At 44.4% G+C, this 23,682-nt stretch overlaps 1 protein-coding gene across 4 annotated transcripts in view; it reads left to right on the top strand.

Moving 5' to 3' along the window:
* The window catches only part of AP2B1 (adaptor related protein complex 2 subunit beta 1), a 109,283-nt gene extending 92,066 nt beyond the window's left edge, over positions 1–17,217 (top strand). For all 4 annotated transcript variants that reach the window (XM_043903022.1, XM_043903019.1, XM_043903020.1 and 1 more), the window contains 4 exons: positions 2,659–2,743; positions 3,662–3,748; positions 11,709–11,863; positions 16,758–17,217. In XM_043903022.1, the coding sequence (XP_043758957.1) occupies positions 2,659–2,743; positions 3,662–3,748; positions 11,709–11,863; positions 16,758–16,832 (402 nt within the window). In that variant the 3' untranslated portion in view covers positions 16,833–17,217. The remainder of the gene's footprint in view (positions 1–2,658; positions 2,744–3,661; positions 3,749–11,708; positions 11,864–16,757) is intronic.
* Positions 17,218–23,682: the final 6,465 nt, after the last annotated feature.

Raw genomic sequence — 23,682 nt, 5'->3', positions numbered from 1 at the left:
AGAGCAGCAAAATGCAGATTTTGAAGAGCTAATGTAATAGAGGTGAACCACTTCTTCCAAGGAGTGCTGTGTGCAGTTGATCCTATAAGGAGATGACGTTTGACCAGGAGCACAGTCGCAAGAGGAATCATTAAACTAAGTTTCCCAGTAAGCCTTTCTTAAAAAATCTCTCCTGATATCTCTCATTAGCATAGCTGTAATACTACATTTGAGCATGTGTAAGATTTCAGATACGTCTAATGTGGTTATCCTTAATTATGAAAAATTCTTGAAAAAGTGTACAGCAGAAAATGGTGAAAGAAGAGGGAACTTTTCTTTAGGAAACATTTGTTAACAGTACTTAACTGAAGTCAGTCACCGTTCTAAGTGCTGTGCAAATATTAACTTGCCTCATAACAACCCCATGCGTTTAGTGTTGTGGTTATCTCCATTCTTTAGGCAAGAGACTGAGCTGAGTACTCCTGCCTCAGGTCACACAGCTAGTAAGGAACAGAGTCCACGTTTGACTCTGTTGGTCAGGTGGTCTGGTCTGGTCCCTGAGTCCATGTTCAGAACCACTGTGTCTGCTGCTGCCAATTTGGGTGTGCCAGCTTCTCAGAGAACTTATCTAGAGCAGAAACCCAGGGATAGGTTTTAGGGTCTCCTGAAACCCCTGAAGTTTTGGTGGGAACATTGCATGTACAGTTTGCAAAAAGAAGGTCCCTGACTTTCATGTGTTTGTCAAAAGGGTCCTCAGGGCAGAATGGTTTAGCACTGCTGACCTAGAAGAGCTTTTCACATCTTTTCCATGGTTAAAGGGCTCCAGTTGGTTTAAGAATTCCCTGAGAAGTACAGGCTATTTATAAGCCCAAGCGTACTTCCTAGGTAACATTGTTCTAAATTAATTACATGTCTAGTTGATCTTCTTAGAAACTTTTTCAAAAAATAGGTGTGCCAGGTCCCAGATTTAGGAGTTGGTTTATTTGTTTGTTTTTTAAATACAGGATGGAGTCAAAGATTCTGTTTTGAAAAATCTCTCCAGATGATTCTAATATAAGTCTTTGGTTAAGAACCATTACTATTATCTCCTGGAGGACATATAACCCACATGAGCCCACTTGCACCTCCTCCAGTTTGTACTTCTGAATGCCCTTTTCAGAGCCAGGCACTCCCTCAAGGTCTTCTTGGTGCCCTTATTTGAAATAAAGAGTTCCCCTTCTCTTAACTGCTGAGTACCAGATGAATTAGAAAATACCTCCTTCCTGGAGACCTGCAGCTGGTATGATCTTTTGAAGTGATGCTCTAGTACATCTTAAAGAATGTCTAAGGTCCCTCTTTCCTGAGGTTAGTTACTCTGCTTGCATTCACTGGACTCAAGCTTTTGGGGACTCCTGCTGTCTCAGCATTTTGGGCATCAGATTATGTGAGAGAGATTAGAAATTCCTGGGGGTTGGTAACTGAAAGCTTCAATGCCCAAGTTTCAAGGAAAGTAACTTGATAAATTCTTCTGGGAAGGAGTAGAAAGATATCAAGTAGATACACCCAAACCAAATTATGGAGGATGAAATAAAGTTACTGTTTAAGGTGGGGAAAATGAGTTGATAAGTGTAGACATTTGCCCCCAAGAAGGTGGGAGGAGAATGGTGGGGCTAGATAAGCACTTTTTACCTTTATTTTTTTAAAGAGAAATAGTCATGGTTACTGATTGTAAAACTCACCCAGAGAAATATTTTTCTGTGGCACCAAGAGCATAGATAGGAAAGTCACCAGTGACAGAAACCAGTGGGTAGCGTGGTTTCAAGCAGTTTTTCTCCTATGTCTCCCCTCATACATATTTGCTTCTTATAATCTGCCTCAGCATAGTCTGTTTCTGAATGGAGACACCACCAATAATTGCCCCTAAACACAAGTATTATACCTATTGTAGCTTTTTAAAAAATACATAAACAGCTTCCTCTGGATTGAGCAGGCCACGGTAGAATCACAGCCTGTGCACATCCAGAAGTTTGTGTTGTGAGAATGAAACTCATTTCTTCATTCACTCAAAGGCTTTTCCTTCTTACAGTCATCAGATTTACAAGTGTTTGACACAAACTTTTCTAGCCATATGACTTAGGAAGTAGGTGTATAAAAGAAAACACTTTAAAACTCACGTCAGAAAAAAGGTAAGGGCGTTATGACACCAGTTATTGTGGAGAGAGAAAGATCAAAGTGTAGAGTCAAATTTGCATTTGAATCCTGTTTTTCTGTGCGCTTACAATGTGGCCCTGAATGTTACTTAATCTTTCAGTTCTTCATCAGGAAAATGAGAGGGGAGTACCAGTTACTACTTTGTTTGGGATAGTTATAATGAGGATATAATGAGTTATAATGAAGATTAGAAATACCTGTTAGTACAGGTACTTAGTAAGTGATAGCAGCAGCTACTACTAAAATAACCGAGTAGATTATTACAGGCATAGAATTTATGCCTTGAATTCATCCCTCCTGGAGTGAGGCAGAGTTGCAGGTTGTTGATGGTGCTCTGACAGTGGAATAAGTAGGGACATGCTTTGTAGTATATGGGCTGGTGTGTCTTGATAAGGAAATCGGATGGTATATTTCTAGACAGTAACTGTTCTTTCCCTCCTACCTATCTTCTTATGATGTCCTAATTTTCCCTTCCTACTTTCCTGGCAGGTGGCTGTGAAAAACAATATTGATGTCTTCTACTTCAGCTGCCTCATCCCACTCAACGTGCTTTTTGTAGAAGATGGCAAAATGGGTAAGTATGCCCTCCTGTCCTACCAAATATACCTTTGCCCTTCCTCTGAACATCAGGTAGAGCATATCCCCAGAAGTTCAATTTATTTTTAGGTTTAAAAAAATGGGGGATGGCTATTCTAAAGCTCTGATAACTGCTAATTATGTATTCGCCTGAGTCACAGTTGATCTTGCTGTGCTGTTGGTCTTTAAATCACAATGCCCACTGTCTGAATAAGCCAGTCACCACAGCAGAGAGTAAGTGGCTTGGTGACAAGTAGATATGGATTGGAATCTCAGCTTGGCTGTTTGTTAGCTTTGTGACTATAGCGAGATGCTTAATTTTTTTGAGTTTCAGTTTCCATGTTTACAAAGCAGAAATAGTTTTTTTGTAATGACTTGAGATAATACATGCAGGTTTTAGCACTTAGCCCTGTCCTGAGTTCTTGCTGTCTCAAGATACGAATTCAGTAATTTATAATAAATTGTTAGTACTCCCCATGTGGTGGTTGATATTTCTCTTTTCCATTATTTAGGAAACCACCAGCTAATAAAACTAGCTTATATTGATACATATTAAGTTGTATTGGTGTTTTATTGGTTTGATTCTTACAATAAGTCTTTGGGTAGTGTGGCAGGTATAATATATGATGAAATTAAGGATCAGGAAGTTCACAAGACTTACCAAAGTCACCTAAATAGGAAAACTATGGAGCTAAAACAACCCTAAAGTCTTTCCCAGTGTATCTTAGTACTCAGGAGGGATTAACTGACCTGGAAGGTGGCACTTGTGCAGAGCTGAGCATTGGCTCCAGTCGCAGGCTGCCGCTGGATGTCCTGCTGGGGCCAGCAGTCCACAGGAGAAACGGTTCAGGGGCTTAAATGTCAGACTGTTGACAGACTGTGCACATCCAGCCTTATCTCTGCTTCCCCCGAACAGAGCGCCAGGTCTTCCTTGCAACATGGAAGGATATTCCCAATGAAAATGAACTTCAGTTTCAGATTAAGGAATGTCATTTAAATGCTGGTGAGTGATAACTCTAAATTTCATTTTCATCTTAGTATATTCAGTTAGATGGTTGAAAAGTCTGTCTTCTCTTTACCTATCTCTTTTTTTCACAGCTGCCTGTTTCTAGTGAGTAAAGGGTATATTACTTTGCAGACTTCTCATTAAAAACTTGGGATGACTTGATGTAGGCACTAGATTAGCTACAAGCTGAGATTTAAGAACTAGAATGGATCCACATGCCTGATTGTCTAGTAGTTGAACATGGATCAGTCATGTTACTTGGACATTCTAAGCATCAGGTAACTGAGTGGCACTTGAAGATACGTGCTGTCCCAAGAATTAAAAGGACTGTTTGTCCTCTTACATCAGCCTTCAGTAGTGACTCTGTCTGAGATCCTTGTTTGGAATCCTCTGTTTATTATTAAATAAGACTACATCATAGTTGATTAAAGCCTAATTGGTGGCCTTTTTCTTTCTTTCCTTGTGTCAACTGTCATATGAAGATACGACCTCCTTAATCACCATTAAAAAGTTACAGCCCCCTTAGTAGTTGTATTATTACACTAGAACTTCAGACTGGGAACTGGGGAGGAAGAACAATATGCGCTGGCAGTGCCTGGGCCTTGTTTCGCTGAGGCGTCCTCAGGCCTGGAGGGAGCCCTAAGCGGTTCAGGGTCTTGCCTTTGTCCCGGTCTCTCCTTGCGGTTAGTATGAGACTTGATGAGTTTGAGTGAGGGTGGCCCCTGATGCCGGTCAGTGCCGCCTCTCTTCATTCCCTGTCACTTCCTCCTTCCGACGTGCTGCCCTCCCACTGTGGCTAGAGTGTTGCCCTGGGAGAACGAGGCAGACAGACAGAAAAACAACTCACTGGCTAAACATTTCAACTTGTTCTTTAAAATTTGTTTGCAGGGAGTGGGTGTGCTCTGTGACATGTCCATCCTCTGTGTTCCATACAGATTTTTTTCTTATAGGGCTTCTCCTTAGCCCTTGGAGAGGTGTTTGAGGAAGACAGTCTTCTGTAATGTCCACTGTCATGACAGTTTGTTGATTCTCTTCACAAATACCACATGCCCTCTAGGTTTCTCAGCCTGACTGGTTATGTAGCTATTAAACAAAACCAGATTTTTGCTGAGTTGTGTTTTTTTTTTATTATTATTCATATTTAAATTGAGCTGCTTTTTATGCCATGTTCTAGGTAGGGGACGGTGTTTGCTGTCTCTCCCAGGCTCACTGGTTAGTTACTGCAAGCCTCATTTGATGAGTTGGGAGGTTGGACAGTTTTCCGTTTTGTAAACCTCTTTTTCAGGAAACTTCAGCTGCAGAACCCACAGTGGCTAATGGCTAGGATTATAGTCACCCTTGTGTGGTCAGTCCCAGGACACTTCATATATTATACTCCTGAGAACACTTGTCCCTCAGAAAAGCGTTCTGTGGTCATAAGATTGGGAAGTACAGTGTATGATGTGCCCGTCTTAGAAGTTGCCATTGCACGTGAGCACACTAGAAGCTGAGGCCTCCTGCATTGAGGAAACCACTAACTCAGTATCAACTGAATGTTTTCCCTATGGGATTTGAAATCACAAAATGCTTATTACTAACGTCTTACGGAGAACCAGTGTTCCTTCAACATATATGATCAGGAAAACTCTGGCCTACAGAGAGCAAAGAAAGGCCAGAGTCCTGGGAAAGCAGATTTAGTCTCAGAGGTCTGATGTAAAGGGGACATGATTTTTCAAAAAAGAAAATGGAAGTTTGGATGATTGAGGGTTTTAGTCTGGCCTGTCAGATTAATAAAATCCCCCTGCTTCCAGATGGGGGCTCCGAACCTTGGTGTACATTTGTGATCTTGCCAAAGAAAAGGTGTCTGGCCTTTCTCCCAGTGGAGCTATGTCTTCTGATGTAAACAGAAACAGTTTCCCAGAACAAATTCAGTTTTTTTGAACAGTTCGGCCGTGGCCCCGTGCCGGTTCCTGCCTGCCTTGGGTGCTCCAGATACCTGCGAATCAGTTCTCCAGTGACACCCCGCTCTGCGGTGGTGCAGCAATGGAGCCCAGGGAACGTGCCCAGCCGCTTCCTCTCCTCTGGGAGCCCGAGGCCGTCCAGCATTTCCCACGCTGAATCCCTGCGCGTGTCTTGCAAGACCACTTCTGCAGCTAATCCTTTCTAGCTTTTCCTCTCCCTCCACCCAGAGGTCTGGAGTACCTACCCCAGCCTTTACTTTTCCTTTCAGTCTGAGGGCTCAATTAACGTGAATGTTTTCAGGTTTAGTGCCTTCTGATTCAACACCCTGGGTTGAGAGCTAAAAATACCTTCTTTCCAGCTGATCTGTCCTAATCACAATAGCACCAACCCTTTAAATAGCTTTTCTGTGCCAGAGTAGACATTTGACAGATGGAGCTAACACTCTGAGGGCTACAGGAAGTCTCAGGCTTAAAGTACTGACCAGCCTAGCATTGAGCTTTTACTTCTGCTCTTCCATTTCTTCTAGAGAAGAAAGAAGAAAAGAAACCCTCTTACTAAGCCTTAATAATTTATCAGTTCTTAATAGAAAAGTGTATATGATAGTGTGCTTATGATGTGTCACTAGTGGTGTAAATACTGGAAAATACTGGTTCAGAAAAGGCACCCAGTTGTATGGGTCTCCTTGCTTCCTAGCACTGGTCATATCTGGGACCCCACTATCTTACGTAAGAAATAGCTGCATCTCCAGCCATATCCAGAAAAGAATCTTTCGGGCAAGTGGTCTACAAATCTGTTTTTTAAATTAAGTGCTTCTTTTGCTCAGAGACATGTTGCATCTGTATTTTCTAGTTAGGCTCTCTAATAAGGGACAGATATTTCTTCAGGCACAGGGACTAGGTGAGGGTGAGTTCCGTTTCTTTGTTTGGTCACGGTTCTCCCCATTTCATAAATATAGGTGCATATTGCCAGTCAGCACTTAAATACAATTTGGTTGTTCAAACGATTGAAAAAAGAAAGGTGTTCTTTTCAGCAGGCACAGTGGTTTGCAGCTTGCTGATGATGGTGTCCCACAGCTGGGTCCCATGTGCAGGTCCCTCTTCCCGCTCTCCGAGTACCTTCTTCACTCTTACGGCTGCTGGAAGAGGTGCGACCTTAGCTAAGGTAGGAAGATGAAGGAGGGAAGACCACATTCCCATCTTCTAAGATTTTAGGCCTTAGACCCAAAGTCAGATACGAGGTAGGAGACAAATGAACCCAAAGAAATTACATCTTAATGCGTGTGTAACCGTATTTGACTGTCTTTTAATAAAAGCTCTTGTCCTGTAGGGCAGATCTCAGTGTCTTTACATTACATTCTCATTCTCCAAGTCACAGCTATTAGATTCCGTCGTATTTCCCCAGGAGTTTGGATATGTTTAAGAAACAAACACAAAGAACTGTGACATTTTGTCAAGAAGTGTATCCCAGTCTGGCTGGGAAGCTTCTTTACATTGGCTCCCATTGCCATTCTTTTTGTTCTGTTTTTTTCTAAGTTGGCTGCGCGGCGTCTTCATTGCTTTGTTTAGGGTTTCTCTGATTATGGCAAGCAGGAAATACTCTTCATTGCATCGCATGGGCTGCTGCTTGCGGTGGCTTCTCTTGTGGAGCACAGACTCTAGGGCGTGCATGGGCTTCAGTAGTTGTTGCTCCTGGGCTCCGTAGTTGTGGCTCACAGGTTCTAGAGCGTGGTCTTGGTAGAATCCTTCCAGACCAGAGATCGAACCCATGTTCCCTCCACTGGCAAGCAGATTCTTATCCACTCTGCCACCAGGGAAGTCCCATTACCGTTCTTAATAAGTTCACTTAGCAGAGTCTGGTTATCCTACCACCTTCAAGCCCTCTAGCTCAAACCTACAGTCTAAGGTTTATAAAAATTGACTCACAGAGACTTCCCTGGCCATCCAGTGGTTAAGACTCCACACTTCCAGTGCAGGGGTATGGGTTCAATCCCTGGTCAGGGAACTAAGATCTCACAGGCTCTGTGGTGCAGCCAGAAAAATTGACTCACACATACTTATGTTATAGACCCCTCTTCCCTCCATGCAGTATTCTGATAGAAATCACAATAACAGCCATTCAGTAGGAGCAGAGCCAGGTTCCTAACCAGAATGCTTCCAAACACATTAAAGTTACATCCATTCAACTGGCTTATTCCGTCTGGCTTTTGGCCATGTTTTTTAATTCTGGAGTGGGTGAGTGTGTATGTGTGTTTGGGTGCTTCCATTTCTTAGCCTATCATCTCTTTTTTAGCCTATCACCACTTACTTAGCCTGTCACCTGTTACTTAAACGCATGACATATCTGTAGGCATCTGGGCCTTGCTCTGTATGTTGTCTAGAACATGTGCCTGTGCAACATGGTAGAACTTCAACAGAAGATCCTGTCGTGTGTATTTTCTGTTTCCTTGGAAATGGGCAAGAGCCTTGAAACTTGGGAATGGCTTTTACAACTTAAAGCAATCCTCCTCGTGTTAAAGACAGTCCTGTCAAAAGATGTAAGCCAAACTCCAGCTGGTGATGTTGCCTAGCAACTCAGTCTGAGCTGCAAGAGCCCTTCATAGTGGGAACCAAGGTGACAACCAGAACTGCCTGACCCCCCAGAAGGTGATGAAAAAGTATATTGAGGCTCCCTCCTCCCTCAGTCTTGTGCATAACGACCTTGAGATAAACATTGTGGCTTCTCAAAGAGAACCCATTCTTGAGTTACAACTACTCTGCTTGGTGTTAGTGGAAACTGGAAATAAAAGGAGGGAAATTAAGCCATAACTAAGTGTGATGCAGTTGTTTAATGAATGGGCTTCAATACCTCCTGCCCTGAGCGTTCGCTGGGTTGAATGTGGAAGAAAGACATCAGGGCAAGAACTACCTGCAAAATTAGACCACATCTAAATAGATGGTTTTTACATTCGTAAACATAGAAAGCAAAATTATGGTTACCAAACGGTAAAAGGGAAGGAGGAGAGATAAATTAGGAATATGGGATTAACAGATACATCAGTTCAATTCAGTTCAGTCATTCAGTCGTGTCCGACTCTTTGTGACCCCATGGACTGTAGCACGCCAGGCTTCCTGTCCATCACCAACTCCCGGAGCTTGCTCAAACTCATGTCCATCGAGTCAGTGATGCCATCCAACCGTCTCATCCTCTGTCGTCGTCTTTTTCCTCCTGCCTTCAGTCTTTGCCAGCATCAGGGTGTTTTCAAATGAGTCAACTCTTTGAATTAGGTGGCCACAGTATTGGAGTTTCAGCTTCAGCTTCAGCTCTTCCAGTGAATATTCAGGACTGATTTCCTTTAGGATGGACTGGTTGGATCTCCTTGCAGTCCAAGGGACTCTCAAGAGTCTTCTCCAGCACCACAGTTCAAAAGCATCAATACTTTGGTGCTCAGCTTTCTTTATAGTCCAACTCTCACATCCATACGTGTGATACGTACTACTATATAGAAAACAGATAAAAAGGATTTAATGTATAGCACAGGGAACTATAGTCAATATCTTATAATAACCTATCATGGAAAAGAATATTAGAAAAAGTATATATATATATGTATATATATATATATACACACACACACATATATATATATATTTGTATGTGTCTGAATCATTTTGCTGAACACCTGAAACACAGTTTTGTAAATCAGCTGTACTTCAAATAACTAAACAAAAGATGTTTTTCTGGCAGATTTTTTTTTTTTTTGGCAGCCTGACAGCTTATGGGATTTCAGTTTCCTGACCAGGGATTGAACCTGGGCCACAGCAGTGAAATCTCCAAATCCTAACCACTAGACCACCAAAGAACTCCCCAGAGAAAGTTGGCTTTGTTTGTTTGTTTGTTTGTTTTAATTGAAGTGTAGTTGATATAAATATTGTGTTAGTTTCTGCTACATAGCAAAGTGATTCAGTTACACACACACACACACATATGTTTTTGCCTTTTTTTCCACCATGATTTATCGCAGGATATTGAATATAGCTCCCTGTACTATACAGTAGGCCCTTGTTGTTCACCCATTCTGTATTCAGTAGTTTGCATCTGCTAACCCAAACCTCCCATTCCATTCCTCCCCCTACCTACCTCGCCCATGGCAACCACAGGTCTTTTCTTTATGTCTGTGAATCTGTTTCTGTTTCATAGATAAGTCCATTTGTGTCATATTTTAGATTCTACAGATATGTCACGTATGATATAATATGGTATTTATCTTTTTGACTCACTTCACATAGTATAATGATCTCTAGCTCCATCTGTGTTGTGGCAGATAGCATTGTTTTGCTCTTTTTCCTGGCTGAGCAGATTCCCTTGTAGATGTGTACCACATCTGCTTCGTCCGTTCATCTGCAGATGGACATTTAGGTTGTTGGCCGGTCTCAGCGATTGTGGATGGTGCTGCTGTGGGCATAGGAACGCATGTGTCTTCTTTAATTATAATTTCGTCTGGATATTTGTCCAAAAGTGGGATTGCTGGATCATATGGTAATTCTGTTTTGTTTTTTGAGGAACTTCCATGTTGTTTTCCATAGTGGCTACACCAATTTACATTCCCACCAACAGCATAGGAGAGTTTTCTTTTCTCCACATCCTCTCCAGCATTTGTTATTTGTAGAGTTTTAAATAATGGCCATTCTGGCTAGTGTGAGGTGGTGCCTCATTCTAGTTTTGGTTTGCATTTATCTATTATCACTATCTGTTAGGGATGTTGAGCATCTTTTCATGTGTCTGTCGGCCATTTGGATTTCTTTGGGGAAATGTCTTAAATAATGTTTTTTAATGCCTATGGCATTATGCACATGTCGGCATCTCCAACACCTAAGTCAGAGGCTTATTCACAGGTATTGATGGTAGGTACTCATTGTGTCCCAGATACTGTGAGAAGCACAGTGATGAAAAACCCTAGGATCCCTGTGCTCAGAGGGTTTACCGTCTAGGAGAATAGAAAGACCATCCATCACAGCAGCCTTCTCCCATAGAGTATGACTGGTTTTTATGTGGGGAGAATTTAGTTCCTGAGTAATTCTTATTAGAAGCAAATGTAATAAACTATCAACAAAGAAATGGTGTTTATCATCTCTGTTCTTAAAGTTTCTCTGGTGCTGCAGCATCTCATGTTAGCAGTCAGAGAACAAGGAGAGAGAAATGACCTTTAATTCTAGAATGTCATGTCTTTGGTGCGATATGTAGTCACAAGGAAGACCCCAAACACCAACTTGTTCTTATCCTGCATTGATGACTACAAAGGCCCCCCGTTCTAACCAGAAATGGCAGTTGAGCTTACAGGCCTTGGAATAATCATCTTTGTACAACTTCAGTCTTTCCAAAGAACTTTTGTTGAGGCAGTTTGTTTCATTATTAATTTGGGGTATGATATTCCCCAGAGGTTTAAGAAATCATTCGCCTGCTTTAAAAAAAAAAAAACAAAACAGAAAACAAACACCTTAACATCAAGGCTAACAAATTTGATTTGCAGGATTTCTGCAACTGGGTGCTTTTCTGATCCTGGCACGTAAGGCCAGAATGACTCATGGTGGAGTAGTAGTGGCTTGGGAAGTATTGTTGGAGATTCAGTTGTCAATCTTTGGATCCCTATGGATCTGGGACCAATGTTCCAGAAGTGAATCCCAACATGGCAGTCACCCATTCACCCATTTCTGTCTCTGTCCACTTCAGTGCATTTTTACCGGTCTAGCTCCTAGTAGTAGTTTGAGGATACCAATGGCTTAGACCCACCATAATCTCCACAGGTAGTTCTTAAACACTGATGTTTAGTCACACCTTATTCCATTTTCTGGCCTGGAATGTGGTGCATAGGCACTTGAAGAGCTTCCTCACACTTTGCTCTTGTGGGAGAAGGGCTTTCTGAAACGTGCACATGTGCATGTGACGGTGCTTATCAGGGGCTAATTGAGCACACATGGCTCACAGCATCCTTGTTGGATATTTTAGCTGAAGGTGTTGCATTTTGAATCTGTGTTTCTAGACACTGTTTCCAGCAAGTTGCAAAACAACAATGTTTATACTATTGCCAAGAGGAATGTGGAAGGGCAGGACATGCTGTACCAATCCCTGAAGCTCACTAACGGCATTTGGATTTTGGCCGAGCTACGTATCCAACCAGGAAACCCCAATTACACGGTAAGGCCTTTTTCAGAATGGGTGAGATGGGTTCACGGAGGGAGGTAAGAGCCCTTCATTTTTTTCTTAGCATTTTTTGATTTGCCAGGAAAGACCTGGTGGAGTTCCTTCACTCCCCAGATATCCAAAACAAGCAGTCAAAAAAGTCCCCAGTTGCATTCTTAGAAGACCTTGTTCTGCCCCCATTCACCAGGAAGGGGCCTCTGGCAGCCGGAGTACCTCAGACTCCTCCAGGTATATACAGAGCTGCTCACAGAACCTGCAACTTCATCAGTATTGGTTAATGCTCATTTAGCGTATCCGTGCATGTGGTACTGTAACAGGCTGCTAAGAGGATTGTTTTCGTAGCTCATTTCAAGCCCATTCCTGCTTTTGGACGTAAGGATGTCAAAATCCCTGAACATATGAGCCTCTTTAGTGATATTGTATGTCCTAAATGCTTGTTGAAAAATTACGGCAAAATGGGACACACTTTTTATAGCCTGAAAGGGGACTTTAGGAAACTTCCTCAGTGCCATGCTGGGCTAAAATTGAAATCCTGGCCTTATTTTTAGGGGAGGAGCTGGTTGCTTTGTTAATCAGCACAGCCGTAATGCCCTAGGCACTGGCCATTTATTTACTGTTGTAAAATATTGTCTCCCAGTAGGATGCTGCTTGTCATCTGCATTTTGTAAAGTATATTATGAAAACCCTTGGGATAGGGGAAATACCATATTCTTCTGGCTTCATGTTCAAGGCTTTTGTACACTGTTTTGAATGAGGGGAAAGGAAAGTGATGAGAAAAGTAAGGTTCAAAAATTGAATAACTGATAAAGCTTTATATTCAGTAGATTAAGTGAGCTTTTTAGCCATTTAGCCGAGAAAAGTCTGACTCCATTCCTTAATTTTAAGGCAAGCGTGTGTTCATTAGCATATAGGAAGTAGTACCACCCTGAAATGAAAATTCTAGGTTTCCGTTGAAGTAAGCTGGACAAGTGTGTGTGTATGAGTGATACTACGTCCCATCTAACTAGATTTTTTTGCCCAAGCGTTTGTGAGCTGAGAAACTTGAGGCTTCTCCCATAAACTGTACGCTCCTCCCACCCACCTCCTCCGCTGCCAGTCTTTTGTCTTTTTTTGTAAAAAACTATCCTGTCATTTTCCTTGAGTTCCCCAAGAAAGGGAAAGCCCTATCTGCTCTTCTGGAGGGACAGGTTTTTACTGTAAAATCAGGTCTTGTAAAATAGCTCCATTTACTTCCCTAGAAATTTTCTCAAAGTATGTGTATTTGTGTGTGTGTTTTGTTTTTTTATCATTCATTATTTTTATTGTCTGCAGTATTTCATCTCAGCTAGATTAGAGTAGCATGAATTGTAAAGTAGGTAGCCTCCAACTAATAAAAATAAATGGAAAAAAAAATAGAGTAGCATGATTACCCCCAGATTCCAGATAAGGAAACCACGGTTCAGAATGATTAATAACTTGTTCAAGATTACAGAAGTTGTTGGTAAGTTGTGCTAAGAATTCATATATCTAAACACTTCCTAACTGTATTCTTTGTATTCATTAAGGATTGTGAGAATTTTGAGAAAGACCTCTTAGTAGCTGCATAGTTGATTTAAAATGTTTAAAAGCTTCTTATTTGGAACTAGTTTAAGACTCACATAAAGTTTTAAAAATGGTACATAGAGTTCCCATATATCTTCCACTGAGTGTTCCTCATTGAGAACATCTTACACCCAAATTCACCAGTTTTTACATCATTATTTTTATTTTATTTTATTTGGTTAAGGAGTGTACAGTACTATGAAATCTTATCACATTTGTGATAATCACCACCACGATCAGGAACAGAACTGTTCTGTCACCACGAAAAAACTCCTTCTTGCTATCTCTTTATAGTTACAGACTCACCCCACGCCTAACCCATGGGAATCACTGATATGTTTGTTTCCCATTACTATAATTTTGTCATTTTGAGAGGGTTCTATAAATTCAGTTCCTATCCTTTTCAGACTTTTTTCCCACTTAGCATAATATCCTTGACATCTGTCTTAAGTCATTGCATGTGTTAATAATTTGGTGTGTGTTTGTTTTTGATGACTGAGTAGTACTGCTGCCGCTGCTAAGTCGCTTCAGTCGTGTCCGACTCTGTGCGACCCCACAGACGGCAGCCCTCCAGGCTCCCCCGTCCCTGGTATTCTCCAGGCGAGAACGCTGGAGTGGGTTGCCATTTCCTTCTCCAATGCATGAAAGTGAAAAGGGAAAGCGAAGTCACTCAGTCGTGTCTGACTCTTAGCGACCCCATGGACTGAAGCCTGCCAGGCTCCTCCGTCCATGGGATTTTCCAGGCAAGAGTACTGGAGTGGGGTGCCATTGCCTTCTCTGGAGTAGTAGTACACTACATGATAAATCACTTCCTTCATCCCCTTACTGTATGTCATTAAGAAGGTTTGTTTATCCCAGGGGGAAGAGCCCTCTTAATCTCTAAGTAGCTCTGTCTCACCTGGAAAGATTACTTGTCCCAGGTGAAGAAGTCTGTGTTCCAGGCCATAAACCTGAAGTAGATGTTTAAGTCCTTGGCTTATTACCTAGGCAGGGGAGGTGAGTCTAGGTGGGTGGCATTCCTCAGTGGTTGATGTGAAAGATGTGACACATAAGTAGATTAGTGCTTCGAAAGTTAAAATCCTGGAAAGATGTCTTTTCCCGTATAAAATGAGACCAGAATCCTAAATCAGATTTTTTTTAGCTTCTTTTTTTAATGTACATTTCCTTCTTGCTTTCTTTAGGAATTAGCAAAAAAAAAAAAAAAAAAAAAATTTTTAATGTGTTCCAGCTTGTCTTTTTTTTTTTTTTTAATGTATTCCAGCTTGTCTTAACTGTACTTGTTGAAAAGCAAGGAATGGATTTAACCCTAAACTTAACCCATTGTTAAAGGCTGGGGTGTCTGGGGGAGGGATGTGATAGAACAATCCAGAGAAAGAGATTCTTCCTCCTCTTCTTACCCTTCCTTCCCTCCCTCTCCTCCCCTCCCTCTCCTCCCACCTCCAAAGAGCAGCTCAAACTGTCTGCATCTAGACTCCTGCCAGTGCCCGCTTTGGGCTTTTATTGAGGAAGACAACATTTTCTTATCACTGGTGAACCAAAAGTGGATCTCCAACTGGTTGGAAGTTCCAATACTGCTACAAAGATGTGAAAAAATACAGAACTGTATTTGGGGGAGGAACTACCCCCTCTTTAGTCTGGGAGTTAATTCCCTTAGGCTGTTCTTACTCTTTTTAGCTTCCTCTCCTCCTCCTCTTCTGAACCCACGTACTTTCCCACGAGAACTGTCTACAACACTGACAGTGGAAAGGCTGGAGGAGGAGCAGAAAGTCAGGGAAAGGCCTAGAGCTGCAACTTGGACCAAAGTAGGGAGCTGTTTTATATTTATATTCTAAAATTAGTTACACATTTTGTTTTACATGTATCAGAATTGTCTTTCCTGATGGATGTCAAGCAGCAGTTCTGGAAATGCCTTAGAGAATGCATATTAAAGCTATAAATTTTAAATAGAGCCTCTCTTGATGTTCTTTTTGTTTGGCTTGGTTTTGCATTTTTAAAATCTCATTCAGTTCTGAGGATGTGAGTTTTCTCAAGAAGAAAGATTGGGGTTGACCAATCATCTTCCTGACATTTTTGCCAAAACTATTCTCACCTCTTTGAACTTGGTCAAATCATTAGTCTCTCATAAGACAATAAAGAGGTAAGATAATGTAAAATCTTATGGTGATACATCGTTAAAGACAACTTTTGTTCATCTCCTTTAATAAACAAGCAATGATGTCAGTAATACAAAAAACAGGGATTAAAATTTCTGGTTCTAAATGCAATTTATATGCTTCTTTTGTTAACGTCATTGTGAAGCTGGTGAATTTGCCTAATCTGGTACAATTCAGGAGTCCAAATCTAGGTTTAAATTTTGCACTTGTTGACCCACAAAGTGAAAATCTCAGTGTTCAGCATTGAAATCTTTTTAATATTTTAATTTGGTAATTGTTAGACAAGACAAAGAGGTGGTAATAAACAAGTAGAGTGGTATGAGAAGTATCTGACCAGCCTGAATAAGAGGCAGAAGCTGAAAGATAACACTGTTGTCATAAATGGTACAGTTACACTCGGTAAATGTCTCTTTAGTGTTAGTGTTAGTGTTAGTCGCTCAGTCGTACCTGACTCTTTGTAACCCCATGGACTGCAGCCCACCAGACTCCTCTGTCCATGGGATTTCCAGGCAAAGTATACTGGAGTGGGTTGTCCATTTCCTTCTCCAGGGGATCTTTCGAACCCAGGTCTCCTGCATTGCAGGCAGATTCTTTACCATCTGAGCTACAAGAGAAGCGCATGTTGCTTCTTATCTTCATTCCCTAGCAGTGTGTGCTCTTTTCCATATAATACAGTGAAGACTAGTTACTTGGAGCTATCTAGCTCCTGCTTTTATTTTATTTAGTTATCCATCCTCCTGAATTGGGACTGAAATAACCATCCTTGTGAAGACAGAAACTGGAATAGAGAGATGAAATGACCACCAAGTTGAGGGTTTTAGCCCGTCCCTTTTCACTTGGTGATAGTCCCTGTGACTCCTAGCAAAGCAGGAAAGCCTCTGTCCCCTACGGTGTTTCCTGTGAATTGCTTCCTAACTTTGCAGACCCACGTAGGATGGGGGTGGGAACACAGCACAGCTAGACATTGACTAAACTGAAATTCTAAAACCCGCAGCACCTCCTGTCCGCAGGGTCTCTTTGTTTGGCTGCTCAACGATAGAAGCCCTTCTCCCCTTGTATCAGAAAGAGCTTTCCTTGAACTGAGTACTTGGATACCTTTTGAGTGAATGCCAGCCTCCATGCTAATAATCTTCCTTCTCCTTTCCTCCGCACAGCTGTCGCTGAAGTGTAGAGCTCCCGAGGTCTCCCAGTACATCTATCAGGTCTATGACAGCATCTTGAAAAACTAATAGACTGGCCCAGTGCCCTCCAGCCACCCTGTGACCGGTGCAGGCCAAGAGCTCTTTAACTGGAAGAAACTGTTATCGCCATGTAGAATCTGAACCTGAACACACCGAGGCTGTCCGCCAAGGTAGTGACTAGTCTAACCTGTGCTAATGTTAGGACGCCGCCTGTTGGATAGTGTTAGCTTCCTGTGACCGTCTGTAACCACTGCTTCGTCAGTCCCCACCTCGCGCCACCCGCTGCTGTCCGTCCTTACTGTGGGCTTCTCCGTGCTGTCCTTACAGTGGCTGCAGTTTTGAGTGTAGTTTGATATTTTGTAATCGAGAGCTCGTTTCAAAAGCAGAAAAAGACAACAAAAAAATATTAAAGCAAGGAATAGTGTCACTGAAACGTGAACTGCACTTTATTGTTTTATATTTTTGTACATGTGAGAAATAGAGGGAATAGTGTGTAGCTGAGAGAAGTGTTAAGACGACTGCACAGTCCTGGAGGGAAGAGACGCAGTTTCTTGCCACCCTGTGGCAGTCTTGTTCCTGATCACTTTCTTTTCTCTCCAAACTCCTTTTCCTGTGATTCCTCCTGCCCTGTATTTTCATCTTGTTTGATGCGCTGCAGCCAGAAATAGTGGTCTTCCTTGAATGGTGCTGGAGGGTGTAGGAAATGGGGCCTGATGGCACCGAGCCTGAGAAGGAGAACTTACTACAGTCCTTTTCCGAGGTTGAATCCGTGAATAAACTGATGAAAGAATTTCAGAAATCAAAATGCCCTCCCCCCATCTCCTGCTCTGGATTTAATTTAATCTCAGGTCCAGTTCACATCTAAAATTTTGGTTTTAGAGTTGAAACAGACTTACTTAAAATAACAACTCATCCAACCTTGTTTTTCTAAAAAGAAAAAAGATAAAAGACTAACAGGATGTTACGGCCTGAGGACTGCTGACTGTTTCAGTAGCAGAGGTGGGGGCTGGGTCTCCGAATCCCCGTCAGAGTTGTTCTCACCGCGGGACCCTCTCGTTGACTTTCTTTCCTCGATGCCTTTCTCTTACCTTTCCGGTGCCTGCTTCCTCATGGCTCCCACACTCCATGCAGATGCTGGCGCTCCATTCATTGGCATCTGGTGGCAGCAGAGTCTCTGTCCAGGGACTTGAAGGTAAACCCTGATGCCGGAATGGAGGCCCCTCGGTGCCGGAGGCCAGCAGGGTGGGTGTGGGGAGGAAGTGAGCTGCTGGTGCCCACAGTCCTGCCTCGGCTCTCTGATCCGCTCGGCGCTTGTGTTGCTTAGGCTCCCAGGCAGTTGAGATCACCTCAGAGGGCCAAGCCGTCCTTGTCATCTCTCAAAAGATCAGGAAACGTGAGAACCCCTGCCCCCCTAGACACATTGGGTGTGGCTGTCAAAGCGTGCTCTGTGCCCAGAACACCAGTCTGTCCAGCAGGCTTCTCTGTTTCACCTGTGGGCACTGCTGCTGCCCGGCACCCAGGATTCAGGGTCCATGACTGAGACTGCTGCTCAGATGCCCCTGCTCTCATCAGAGGTGCCTGGGTCCAAGACCTCACGTGGGACTTGGACCTAAAAGTGCGTCCAAGAGGCAGAACCCTAGAAAACAGCAGAAAGTACCCTGTTACCCATGTTGCAAGTGAAATGATCCTGACTCGTGCCACTTGGAGAGCTACGGGAGCAGGTCCCCCAAAGCAGTTTCTTAGGCCTTGACACTCTCCATGAGGAGAATTCTTGGGGCGAGGGACAGGAACCCCGCAGGCACGTGAAGAACAGGAAATGGCCCAGGATGCTGGGCAGGGGTGGGTGAAGCTCTGTGGTTGGGAGATTGCTCGTGGAGTCAGTGCGATGCAAGCAGTGAAGAAGGTCCCCACTCCAAACGCTGCGTTCTCGCCTCGAAGCAGACCGCAGTCCCAGGCAGCAGAGCTTGTGGCAGGGTAAGCAGACGGGACAGTGTGGTACGGAGACCACAGTGTGTCCCTCCACCCCTGAAACCCGGCTCCTCAGCCTCCCCGGCAGTCATGGGCCACAGCTGGACTTCTCAGCTGACCCGGCCGGTCTGCCAGCCCTCCGCTCCTTCGAGAGGCCGTCTCCTGGTTTGCCCCTGAGCCGCTGGGGAGGGATTCTGCTTCACGATTAGGACCCCTCTCCTGAAGAGGCAGAGCCTGTCCCTCCACTGCAGTGTCCCTCGGGGCCCGTTTCAAGCTTGGCCGAACCGGACGAGCGGAGGTTGCCCTGCAGTCCCCTGTCCGCCGCTGCAGCCTGTCTCTGTAACGTCAGCGGGCACCTCACAAAGGGCATGGCAAGCGCGCACACACCCGGAACTCTTGCTGGTCAGAGATTCCCTGAGTGTCTGCCCTCGCCCAAGCCTGTTTCGTGTGTCTGCATTGCGAACCTTGGGACTGGAGAGAGGGGGAGGGGGGTAAGTGTTGCCCTGAGAAAACTTACCATTCTTTTGTTGTTGGGATCTGTTCTGGGGGAGGGTGGGGGGCAGGGGAAGCTTGACTTTGTGTTCATCAATAAACTCTCATTTACACAAAATGAAGTTTGTGCTGCGTACTTTGTTCCCAGAACTGAAACTCGAGGACAGAACACAGCGGGCCAGGGGAAGGATGGGGTATTAATAACCATGCTATTAGAACTTGCCTTTTGGCTGCCCGGCCCTCCCGGGGGTTTAGCCAGATGAAATGTGGAGATGGGCCTGAGGAAGCATCACACGCCTCAGAGGCTCCTGTCTCCCCAGCCCCCGCTGCCGTCACCACCACCATCACCACTCAGGCATCTCGCTGCAGGCAGTGCTCGGAGGAGCCAGTCCGTCTTCCCTGGCAGGTCCCCTCCAGGACCCAAGCGGATGGGCCAGGGGCAGGAGGAGCCCAGCAGAGCTTCCCATCAGTGTCCTCTCAGCCCAGACGTTTCACTGACCCACTCATAAGAAGCCTCTTGGATCTGCACTGGGGGCCTGCATGTTCCCAAGTGGATAGAATTCTGCTTTCAATCAAGCTTCCCAAGGAGTTCAGATCTAATCACCTGCATTTGTGTGGCTGGGGACACGCGAGCCAGGTGTGGTCAGGCCGAAGGCGCTGGCCCTGGTTCTGATGACTGGACTCTGAAGTCTCCTACAGCCTGGCATGGGGGAGCGAGGCTGAGGGGTCCCGTGCCCAGATGGGACCCCTCAGTCACCAGTGTAGGGGAGGTGCACAGGGCTGCTCACAGTAACCGCTTCTCTTACGTGGATGTTCAAACACTATGAAAACTTTATCGCAGCTAGGAACTCTTGGGCTGTCGCCACATGCTGGCTACAGTTGGCCCAAGTTCTAACTGGAATAACTGGCAGGGAAGTGGGGTCAGGGTGGGCTTTGTGGAGGTTCAGAGTCAGAGATATGAAGAGGGATAGGCCTTACTGAGATCTGATTGGATTCAGCAACTAAGAATGTCAGTTTTGGCCAAGAAAATCCTTAGGGCAGAAGCTCTTAACTCTTGGGTGCACATTGATCACATCCTAGAGCTCTCATGAAAGGCTGACAATTCTTAGCCAGTTGGGAAGGGCCTGGGACAACCTGCATTTCAAAAAATTCCCCAGGTGTTTCTAAAAGGGCAGGGTTGAGACTCCCTGCCAGAGAAAGACACCTGTTTGCCTACTGCCTCTCCTGGAGTAACGGCACTCTTTTGGCAGCTGAAAAATGGCAAAGCACTCCTGCACAAGATGCCTGCCTGCCTGTCCCGTGAATTGAGAGTGTTATCCCCATTTTTCAGGTGAGAGGAGGTAAAGCCACATCTTCTGACCCTCTGTCTTGATTGCTGCTTTTCATCCCACTCCTTTGAGCCACCAGGCCAAGGGCCAGCCTTGCTAAGCCCCTACATCCCAGTGCAGTTCAGTCTCCAGAAGCAGGGCACAATGGCCAGAGACCTCCTCCTGAGATCGCCTGAGATCCTCCTCCGACCGAATGCGAAGTTAGGAAACACTGAGCCCTCAGGTGCGTTGCTCCTGAGGCCACAGGAAGAGCTGAGGACTCTGGGTTGGAGCCTTCCTACTCCCACCCCAGGCATTGATGCTTTTTCTGGTTTTGCTTGGACCCAGATTTCTTTTCCCTGCCACCCCCAGCTCCAGGAGGCAAGAGAGCCTGTTTATTTTAATACCTGGTGTGGCACTTAGGAAAGATCACACCTCCCCCGTTGTTACCCATTTCTATCTCCTGAACACTAATCCTAGAATCCCCACCAGCCCCCAGACATGTTATTAGCAACAAGGATGTTTCTTGAAAAGTTTCCGAGTTGGCTCCAAACTTGTTATCTCAGTTTCTCATTTAGCTTTCGCCCTGCCATTCTTGATGCTGCCAACAAGGGGAAGGCTAATTTAGCGATTGTTTAGACCCAGATGGACTTAATTTCCAGAAGTATCCTTGAGACAGGACTGCCCCAACACTCTGGGGCTGAGAGAACTCCACTCCCCACCTTCTTCCGTGGGGTAGGTGTTAGAGGAGAGTGTTCAAGTCTAGCCTCTGGCTTCCCCTCCCTTGTTTCATTCATTCTCCACTTACGGTTAAAGGCCCCAGGATCTGGCCAGACAGCCTCTGAGAGCCAGTGGGATCCTCGGCTCCGAGGGAGCAAGGGCCGAGTCCCAGGTTCAGGTCTTTGTCCTCTGGGCTTCAGAAGCTGTAGGTGGGCTCACATCTCCCATCCCTTGGAGTCTTTCATTTGCACCTCAGGTGTCTTCAGCTGAACCGGAGCCATGGACTATGGACAGAGCCTGTCGGGTTTTTTTCACCAAGGTAATCCTAACCATAGAGAAGAGTGAACAGGCTCCTAGGAGTGTACAATCCTTAGCCCAAAGTGACTCAGCGAACCAAAATGACTTAACCAACCAAATCTTAAATTCAGGCAAATTTTGTATTTTATATTAATTGAATGGGTTGGGATTTCAGATATAATGCTTCAGGGACTTCTCTGGCCATCCAGTGATTAAGACTCCTTGCTCACACTGCATGGGGCACGGGTTCAATTCCTAGACAGGGAACTAAGATCTTGCTTGCTGCGTGGTAAAAAAAAAACACTCTCTCTCTCTCTCTCTCTATATATATATATATATATATATATGTATTTGTTGTTTAGTCGCTCAGTCATGTCTGACTCTGCGACCCCATGGACTGTAGCATGCCAGGCTTCCCTGTCCATCACCAACTCCCAGAGCTTGCTCAAACTTGTGCATTTAGTCACCAATGTCATCCAACCATCTCGTCCTCTGTTGTCCCCTTCTACTTCTGCCTTCAGTCTTTCCCAGCATCAGGGTCTTTTCCAGTGAGTCATCTCTTTGCATCAGGTGGCCAAAGTGTTGGAGCTTCAGCTTCAGCATCAGTCCTTCTAATGAATATTCAGGATTAATTTTCTTTAGGATTGACTGGTTTGATCTCCTTGCAGTCCAAGGGACTCTCAAGAGTCTTCTCCAACACCACAGTTCAAAAGCATCAATTCTTCGGCACTCAGCTTTCTTTATAGTCTAACTCTCACATCCATACATGACCACTGAAAAAACCATGGCCTTAACTAGATGGACCTTTGTTGGTAAAGTAATGTCTCTGCTTTTTAATATTGCTGTCTAGGTTGGTCATAACTTTTCTTCCAAGGAGTAAGTGTCTTTTAATTTCATGAGTGCAGTCACCATCCGCAGTGATTTTGGAGCCCAAAGAAATAAAGTCTGCCACTGTTTCCACTGTTTCTCCATCTATTTGCCATGAAGTGATGAGACCGGATGCCATGATACTTTTTTTCTGAATGTTGAGCTTTAACTTTTTCACCCTCCTTCACTTTCATCAAGAGGCTCTAGTTTTTCTTCACTTTCTGCCATAGGGTGGTGTCATCTGCATATCTGAGGTTATTGATATTTCTCCTGGAAATCTTGATTCCAGCTTCCATATAAAGCAATCTATATATTGTTTTAAATTACTTATCACTACAAGCCAGTATGAGGCCCTATAATGAACCTGTGGCTCTGTGTTCCCCCAGTGGAGTTAAGCTGAGAATTCTGATAAGCCTGGCTGCAAAGTATGTGTGAGCATTGCATGATTTTTTGTTTCTAGGTTTCCTTGGGCTGAAACAGAACTAGAATATACCTGGGGGCATAGACAAATTCTGAGATCCTTGGGCAGAGGTAAGAATGAAATATTTTCAGAAATGGTGGGGGGACTGGTAGTGCCCTGGACGATTTAATTAAGAGTCTATTGGTTGACCCCGTTGCAATCCCATAGCGCCAGTAAACCCGATGTCACCAGAACAAAAGTGGCACTGGGGGAGGGGGTCCCTGCTCTTCTTGCCCCTGAATTTGCTTCTAGCTGCTGCCCTGACTGCTCTCAAAACCCTACCCCAGGACCTGGGAGCCATCCTAGCATAAATAGAAATGCTTTCCCGGGGGGGTTGTTCAGCCTCCCCTTTGAATGGCTGTGTCTGTAAAACAAAAGAAAAACAAAAGGTCACGCAGTGAGACTCCATGCCGGGCACTGTGTTGTGGACTCCGCACACCGCAGGCTTATTTGTGCCTTGGGGACAACTCCACTTTGTAAATAAGGCATAGAGTTCGGAGAGGTCAAGTAATTTGCCCTCAGTCACAGAGTAAGTGGTAGGGCCAGGATCTAAATCCAGATCTGCTTGATCTGAACCCCAGGCTTGTAACCACTGTGCTCTGTCTGGACAGGAGGGGAAGGGCAGCAACAGGGAGGGCGCTCAGCCCTCAGGGAGGAGGAAAGCGGTTCTTTGCGGAAGCTGGGGCCCAGGTGCATATCAGAAAGTTACACAGTGGGGGATGTTGGGTCCCAGGGTGAAAACACTTGAGAGATTTCTCCCAGCTTCCTCCTCCTCCTCCCTGCACCT

This window comes from Cervus elaphus, chromosome 5 (genome assembly GCF_910594005.1).
Source record: "Cervus elaphus chromosome 5, mCerEla1.1, whole genome shotgun sequence".
Classification (NCBI taxonomy): domain Eukaryota; kingdom Metazoa; phylum Chordata; class Mammalia; order Artiodactyla; family Cervidae; genus Cervus; species Cervus elaphus.
Note: the sequence above shows the minus strand (reverse complement) of the source record. Positions and strands in the feature narration are given on the sequence as shown.